The following is an 8,438-nucleotide window of genomic DNA, read 5'->3' as shown; positions in this document are numbered from 1 at the left end:
ATACATAGTGCCTGCCTCCCAGAGGAGCACAGAGAGACTGTCACTATTGTTCTGCCAGCCCCATGCTGCCATATTTGTCCCCCCAACACACATCTGGCTGTGCAACAACCCACCCAACGTTAAGGGTTGCCAGCAGGTCACTGCTATCTGAGCTAAGAAGGTGAGATCTCAGGCTCTCAGTGAACTAACGTTGAAGTTTCCCACTGGGTACAGTCAGTCACCTGTGGAACACTAGCAAATGTCTTTAACCAAGCAGTAGATAGGAAACAGGTACTTACGATCTGCTTCTGCTTTAATGGCTTCACGGAAAAACTGCCATCAACGTGCTAGCAGGAAAAAAAGGACATTTATTAAATAGCTGAAGTGTACAAATTACAACAGACTCATGATCAGAGTTGGTGTCTGCTACCTAAGGGGAGGGTGGCATATGAATAACTGGGACAACCCAAATGGCAATCGTTCCCTGGAGAGTTAGTGGAACAGGCCATCGGAGTGCTCCTTGTCTGCTCCAGTGCAGAGCTAGACGGACTTGGCTTAAGTTACAGCTGGCTGAAGCGGGTCAGAGCGTACACAAAAATCCACCAGCACACTGGATGCTTTCAGGCTGCAAGCAGTCCAGTTGGGTGCAAACACTTCTTCAGCAAGTCCAGCAAGACTTGGCAGGGGATATTTGCTAACAAGCCTAATTAACATCTAGTTACAGAGCCATTCTTGAGGCCAGAGCCCCAAGAGAGCAGGGGGCTGGCAGGAGGCTGTGAACAAGGCTTGTCCACTGGATGGAGTCAGAAACAAGTCACGCGTGCTCCACATTGCTGTCTTCAGAGCTGCAATGACCACCTCGAGCCTTTAATTTGCTCAGTGGTGGCAGGCACAGCTGGAACAGTTCTGCGTGCTCTTTCTATTTTCTCCATCATTCGCAAGGGCCAACTAAACTGAACCAAACCAACTCCTCTGCCAGAGTCTAGAAAGCAGGAAAGGAGGTTTAGGGGAAACTCCAGCAGGCCCTGCTGCTGTGAACAGCTGCAGACGTGCATCTGTTTCTGAAGGAGTTTCGGAAGGAAGGGACAACAACATTGCACCAAAAGACAAAACAGGCCTGTTTTCCAGGCAAACACAACGCGCCAAGTTTCTGCTTTTGGAAGAGCTGCAAGGTCAGACTACACAGAGCATCAAGGTTACTATTCTGATCTTAAAGATACATATAAATAGCAAGGTACCAAGGCCTGCTGGTCTGTCTGTCCTCTGAGCATGCTCTGGTGATCAGCAGCGATGCTTATTAGCAAGGACCTCCTCTAGTTTATGGATCTACACTTCAAAAGCTGCAATTATTCTAAGGATGAGGAACATATTTTAACCAAACAGGGAGGAGAAAGAACTCAACAAGCACTTTGCCCTGTGACTTTTTATTAAAAGAAAGATTTTGATCTTGTTTTAAGCATTCATGGCAAGATGAGAACTAAGAAGTGGCCCCACAGACAACATCTCCCTCTCACAGCACTCATGGACTTAGAAAAAGAAGGGAAGCACTTTCAATCCTTGAGCTCAGACCTGGACACGGGACATAATCCAGCACTGATGGAATGGCCTGACTCACTTTAGTTGGTTCAGACTTGATGCACACCTTGTTCAGCTCCCTGAACACTAAGGGGATGTTGCCATTACCTTTGTGCATCCAGATTGCTCAGAGGTTCTGCACAGTACATGGAATTTAGCTATAATCCTTGAAATCCTCCTTCCAAAGCTGGAGCAGTTCAAGCCACTTTCCAGTTTCATGACACAGACATTTCCAAAGCTTCGCTTCTGCCCTCACACTAATAAGTTCCCAATACTTTCTAGAAGGTGCTATTATCAAGCGCTGGCCACAGGATGCTAGAACAGGAAGCTGGGACAAATCCAGGTCCAAGCGAGGACTTTACTCCCTGACCACAGAGGCTGGGCTTACTGCAACAGCACTATGTTTGGATACTTGGAAAACAGCAACTAGGCACACTGCTTTGTAAGTAAAAATCACACTTGCATCATCAGATCCGATCCAAAGCCTAATCTGAACCTAGCTACAACCAAAAAGCTATGAAGGCAATAGCCAGGGGAGCACAGGCGAGTCTTGCAGATGAGGAAGGCAAACACGCATGGAATACTTCAGGCTGTAACACTCAGGACGTTGGTGGTCTCATCTATTTTACTCTCCTCAAAAATGTTTGATCATTCGTTTTGCAAGGCTAGGGAGTCTTCATCTACAATGTGACTCCAAACACTACAGCCTTCCCCAAGGACCCACTGCCCACACTGTCCTCTCCAAGGCACTGCTGAACGATGACTGAGGGATTCCAGTGCATTTTGTTTTTCTAGATCAGTTGGAGGAAGAAGCTAGAATAACATCCCTGCCCGAGTCCCAGGGGTGCTGCAGCTGCCCATCTCATTTCTGACAGATCTCTAATTGCCAGGCGTAGACCCACCTACAGAGCCAGTGCTCAGAGCAGCCTTTTTAACACGTGAAAACTAATTTTCTTTACATACTAAGTCAAAAAAAAGAAGAAAAAAGCAACCTAGAACGCTTAGAGCACAGGGCTTCCTTAGGACTGACTGTGCTTCCCATGCCCTCTGACTCAGCTTGTCACCATCCATATTATCCACCCAGGAGGAACAGAATAAGACCTGTCAACTTGCTCAGGGATATGGCAGGAACCAAACAGATTGAGAAACAGCAGTCAGTCCACATGCCAGCCTGAAAGTGTGGAATTTCTAACAGCACAGCATTGATGCTGCTCCCTTCTACATGCCCAGCTCTGCTCCAGCATCTCTTGCCTCATCTTAGCATGTCACTACAAGTATCACTTGCCCAGGATATGCGTCTGCAGTATTACCACAACCAGACACAGTACGATGCCGTTATGGAACTTGCAACTGTTTTCAGGGTCCAATTATCATGGGAAGAGATTTTGGTATCCAGACTTGTACATACAGCTTGGCTTAGCCTTACCGTTGTAGGCAGCAGTCAGCGACATCAAACGTGCCACTGAAAAGTAGTGGAGCTCAAAGTCTTTATGCAGGATGTATCCCAATTCTTTAAAAGGGCTTGGTGCTATGGGTAAACTAAGGCCAAACAATGGTGCAACAGGGTCTGGACGTAGCAGATCCAGTTCTGCAAAGAGATCATGAGCCCCTGGAAAACGGCATGGTAGCAGCCATGGTCACCATCTTCCACCCTCAAACATCACAGCCACTGAGGCACACGCTCTCCCCACACACAGGAAACACCAGCTACAATTAGCTGAGTGACAAGCTCAGGTACAAATGATAATTACAGGCTGCACAGGAGCTGCCGCAAGCAATTATTTGTACTACAATAGCACTCGGAAACCCCAGTCATGGGCCAGGACTCCACTGTGCTAAATGTTATACTAATGACCCATGGAAATGTTTACATACGCAAGGAAAGGGACAGAGGGGGAAAAAAGAATTCATTTACCTTTTCAAATGCAGCCAGAAGAACATGGGCATGACCCGTCACCTCAACTACTACTGAAAAAAGAGAAAGAGCAGTCCTGGTTAAGCCCTGAAAACAGCACAAGCATAGAACTACCACAAGCTGAATTTTAGTCCGTTTACAATTTCTAAACCACCATCTGTTCTATTTTCATCTCCTCTTGCAATTTAAAACTTCCCTTATCTTGTTGTCAGGTTGGTTCATCTCACACTCCTGTAGAGCAAGAACAAAACCCTGCTGGGCTCTGTGGTGGGCCCTACTCAGATATGCCTTCGTTATCTTGGGTGCTCCAAACTATCCCACTTTGTTTTACTTTCCCTTTCCAACCTCTGAAAGCAAAGAGCTCAGTGGGATTCTGCTCTCCCCTCAAATTCCTGTTTTTAATTACCTGAGTTTATCGCAGAGATTAATAAATCCATCCTGTGTAACAGCAGTTGGCAGCACACTTCCAGCCCTGGTACTTCTCACTTTATTTAGCTCTAATCCAACATGCTTACAAAACATTTATTTCTCATACCAATTTTGGACACTGAAACATCTCTGGGCAGTTCTCTGATTTTTTTCCCCAAACCCATCACATCTTCCAACTTCGAGGCTTCCCTCTTAATCCAGAGGCATTGATCCTCTGGATCCAACAGCAACTGAGAAGGGGCTATCAGAGGTTTCTGTATTGCATTCATGGCTCTCTCAGCAAATACAGAATAGAGGAAGCCGAGGTACAATCCCAGTCTCTCTGGCTCAAGACTCTAAGGTTCTGTTCAGCTCCAACTGGTCAGACCCTTCTGCTTAATTATGTTCAGACTCATCATATGGAAATGGGAGACAGAGATCGTGGAGGAGTCACTGAGGGAAGGGAAGGCATGTAACTGCCTCGCCCTGCCTGGACCGACGAGTGCCCGGGCTGTGCTCAGCACATGCAGAAGAGCTGGCAGACACCACTGTCAGCTCTGTGCCAGAAAGTTAACAGCTGAAGGAAGCAACTCCTGTGTTGTCTAAAAAGGAGAGGAGCTCAACAGCTTCCTTTGGGCCCCCATGACAGCAGAGACCACAAGAGGAACCATTCACCGAACTACTGCACAAAGATCACGTTTGGACACAGCAGTATGTGGGAGAAGAGAGTCCATGCCTGCAGATCTTCTGGGTAACCAAGATTGGTCGTGGCAATTTGGGTGCAATCAGGAACGTAACAACATGCAGAAAAGAGCTGAAACTGGGAATTCATCTGCTTGCTCCCCCCACTGCCAGCCAAAAGCAAGGCTGTTCTAGCTCAATGAGTAAATGCAACTCGGGTCCTCTCCTCGCAGTTTGAATAGCCAAGGAAGAGAGAACAGGCATCACTTCCCTTCATATCCTCCGTGGCATTCAAGTGGCGTGTGTGGCTGGAGATGTGTGACCCGTTCTGTGCGGCACCTTCCCTCCTCCAAAGGGTTTCCATACCTTTCCCTGAGAGCTATCCCACTGGCAGGAATGGGAGAGGGCTAACATTACAAGCTCACAATCTTCAAGGCGTGCAAACATCTCTTGGCAGAACTCAGTCCAAACCAACATCTTGCTGGCTGCTATTTTAATCTGCCATTCAATTTTATTTAATACAAGCAGTTACAGGCCAGCTGTAATTTTCCAGGTGCTCCAAACACACAAGGCCAGCTCCTTCCAGTCCCATCAGTTAAAAAAGAACCAAAATACACAACAATTTCCTCAAATCTCACTCAAGTGTCACGTATTTTTGTGACGATATTCTTTCCAGGAGAGGATTTAAAAGCTATTGCCTTTCCAGGTTGTTAAAATAGATGACAATATACTATTGGCTAAGACTGGGCATGGTATGCGCATAAGTGTATGCTTCCCATGCTGCCTCCTGTTCTATTTTTGATCCTTCTAGGCGTGTCCAACATTAGAAAGTACAAATACCTTGCCAAAAGCTCCATAAACAGAGGAAGGTGGTTTATATTTATGGTCAAGAAATATACATCTATGTCATTTTTACTAACAGTGCCTGAAATCACTAAAAATAGGCGCGCTTTAAAAGTAATTTCCTTTATGTTGCACTGTGCTTTGTTAGTCACACTTCACATCCAGCTCTAGTTCACTCTGCTTGGAGGACTGTAAAATAACGCAAGGAGTTTCTAGGCACTTTCACATCTACAACATAAGAAGCTGAGCAAGTGACTGCACTAAACAATGCAATCGACGATGGATTTTTTTCCTTTCTAATCATTCTTAAAATTTTGTACAAAATGTTACAAAAAGCACAAGTGAAATGCTGGTCCTGCTGACCACAACACCCCCAATTATAGAGAAAAACGTGACTTCCTTGTACCCTTTTCATTGCTGACACTCGGAATGAGTGTGAATACACGGAACCCAAAAGCACACACGCCCTAAGGAAAATACTGTGCAAGGTGAGTAACAATCTAAACATTTACTGGACTTCCCTCTCCAAAATGGCAACATGCTTTAAAAATAATCAACAATATAATTTCTCATTGAAGGTTATGCTCTTTTATTGTAACCATTCAGCACCCTTCCGAAAAAGCAGGAGAATTTTAAACTGCTGAATGAAGCTGTATTTGGTTGAACAGTGCCCTGAGCATTTTAAAGCCATCTCTTTTTCTCTGACTATTCCTAGGGGAAGGCCCACCCTACAGTTAGATATAGTTTTTATGAACACAATTTACCCCTCAGAGAGGGGGAAAAGACCAACTTCCTCCTTGCCTTACAAACTGCAAACACAAAACCCAAGGAGAGAGGAAGTAACTTGCTCCAATTTGTGCCTGGCATTGGTAGCAGAGCCAGGAGTTCTCCTAAGCGCTATTCCAACACCAAATAGCTCACCATTTTTCCTGTAAAAAATGGAGGCTATTTTTAAAAGCATGTTTTTATGTAAGGACCTGTCGTTAGCTGGGCCCTTTTAATACAGGGAAGTTGAGGTGAACTCCTGAAATATTTGTATTCTGGAAAGGCTCCCCGAGCCTTTGCTACAAGTAAAACGTTTTCATCGTTGCAGAAGGAGGCCAGTCCTGAAGGAGTCACATAACCTCAGAGAGAGCTAGAAGACCACCAAGGGAACACATCACCATGCTTACCATCCCCTTCATCCACCACCGCTCGGATGACCACAGGGAACACACCACGATCCAAGTCAAAGTTCAGCTGAGAAGAAGAAACGAGATGATGTTAGACAATTCACACCAGGCTTGCCTGAAGACAACAAATGCTTGAGATAGCATTAACATCAGAGGAATGAAGGCCCCTTCTGATTGGCCTCCATCCCTGGTCCCAAAAGGACACGACAGAGCACGACGATTTAAAATTCAGGCACCGAGTTTCAAAGGGGGTCAACCAGAATAACTACAACATACATAGACTGACATGGCACTAAATGCCAGCCATGGCTAGCAAAGCAAAGGATCTCCATTTGAATTTTTTCTGGTATTTAATTCTCACTAATTCAGATATCCTAAAAGTCTCCTGAATGATTTGTAGTAGGACAAATTTCTCAAAATATGTCTAGTACCATAGTTTTGCTTGCATACGGTAGGATATGCTGGTTATAGCACAGCAGTACACCTTATGCTCCCTAGACCACAAAAGAAACCCTGCCTCCTGTATGAAGTTCTTGACAGCATAGAGAAAAATCTGTAAAACTTCAAGCTCACACAACACTTTAAGGAAACACCAGACTGATTTCCATCTCTTGGCATGTTATGAAATTCAGGTCCTTGACCTTCTAATTGGTGAGAGTGAAAATTTAAGATCTCGCTTGAGTGCAAGGAAAACAGACTCAATTTCTTCCTTTGCCCTGCACTTCATTAAAGCACTTCAAAAGCTCCACGTCATCTTACAAACACAAGAAAAACGCAACCTTACAAACACTGTCCTATGCCAGGAACGGAAGTGGCTCAGAGACTGGATTTCTGGCGGTTTTTGTTAATTACTGACTTGGGTTTTTTTGTCTCATCTCTTGCCAAGAGAGAAAAAGATGTCATTTCACCATCATCCTCCAGATCGTTTGTTTTCAGTTTTCCAGTGAAGACTGAGACCCAATTCAATGTGCCGCAGCACCGTTCAGGTAGCGCTTCGGGGCTTCCCTCATTTTCCCACAGCCCCAACATCATTTGCAGCGTGAATTTGTCCAGCCATCCCCTCAAAAGATAAAATATCAAGACAGCCTTTGGCATCGGCACAAATGGCAACCCGGAACACCCAGACTGGAGGGAAGGTGACCCTCGCCATGAGCCATAACAAGAGTTGAAAACGGTTCCTCCTCAAACGAATTACAACCTAAATGTTCATCCTGAAATGAATGATAACTGTACACTGGGAGACGATATACCCTGGCACCCACCAGCCAAGTGTGCCATAGCCCACTAGCCACAGGGCTGCACCTCTGCTAAGAGCTGCAAGCACGTGCTTCGGACTGCAGCAGCTCACCAACCTTCCATGGGAGGTGCAGGGGGAAGAGGGAATTGCAAGTCTTGCTGCTCTGCTGTCCATAGCCACACGCTCCTCATGCAGGCTGCATGCCTTTAGGGCCACTCAGCTCCTGCAGCGCTTTCTAGAAGCTTTGCGCACACACACACACACACACCCCCCCATTCAAACATGCATACTTGATTCCAAACAGAAAGCATGTGCTGGAAGACCCTGCGATTTGACCTAGCGAGTCTTGAAATCTGAAGGATATCGATTTTCACCCTCTGTATGATGGTTTTACATTTTATTCCTCCTTTAAACTACCAGAATCTATTCTTTTTCCAAAACAGCAAAGATCGAACACAAGAATCTCATTTAACCTCTCAGAATTTGTTATAGGAGAGACTCATTGAGCCACTATTTTCCAGCTTGCATTTTTGAAACATTATGGCATGCCACAGAGGGAAAATTCATAGAGGACAATTGATTAAAATTGCTGAAAGAAGCTTATGGTTTTGCTTCGCTTCCTGCTCTG

At 45.4% G+C, this 8,438-nt stretch overlaps 1 protein-coding gene across 6 annotated transcripts in view; it reads right to left on the bottom strand.

Annotated features, from left to right (window-relative positions):
• Positions 1-8,438, bottom strand: part of MGRN1 (mahogunin ring finger 1) — a 48,995-nt gene that overhangs the window by 16,230 nt on the left and 24,327 nt on the right. For 4 of the 6 annotated variants that reach the window (XR_004841350.1, XM_009634033.2, XM_035889659.1 and 1 more), the window contains exons 6-8: positions 6,574-6,640; positions 3,470-3,522; positions 279-326 (exon numbers count right to left, since the gene is read on the bottom strand). Coding sequence is in view for 5 of the 6 variants with exons in the window: in XM_009634033.2 (XP_009632328.1) it covers positions 279-326; positions 3,470-3,522; positions 6,574-6,640 (168 nt within the window). In the remaining variant the exon portion in view is untranslated. The remainder of the gene's footprint in view (positions 1-278; positions 327-3,469; positions 3,523-6,573; positions 6,641-8,438) is intronic. The other 2 variants (XM_035889661.1, XM_035889662.1) reach the window with 1 other exon arrangement.

This window comes from Egretta garzetta, unplaced genomic scaffold (genome assembly GCF_000687185.1).
Source record: "Egretta garzetta isolate BGI_Z169 unplaced genomic scaffold, ASM68718v1 scaffold372, whole genome shotgun sequence".
NCBI classification, from domain to species: domain Eukaryota; kingdom Metazoa; phylum Chordata; class Aves; order Pelecaniformes; family Ardeidae; genus Egretta; species Egretta garzetta.
The sequence above is the reverse complement of the archived record's forward strand: the minus strand, read 5'-3'. Positions and strand labels throughout refer to the sequence as shown.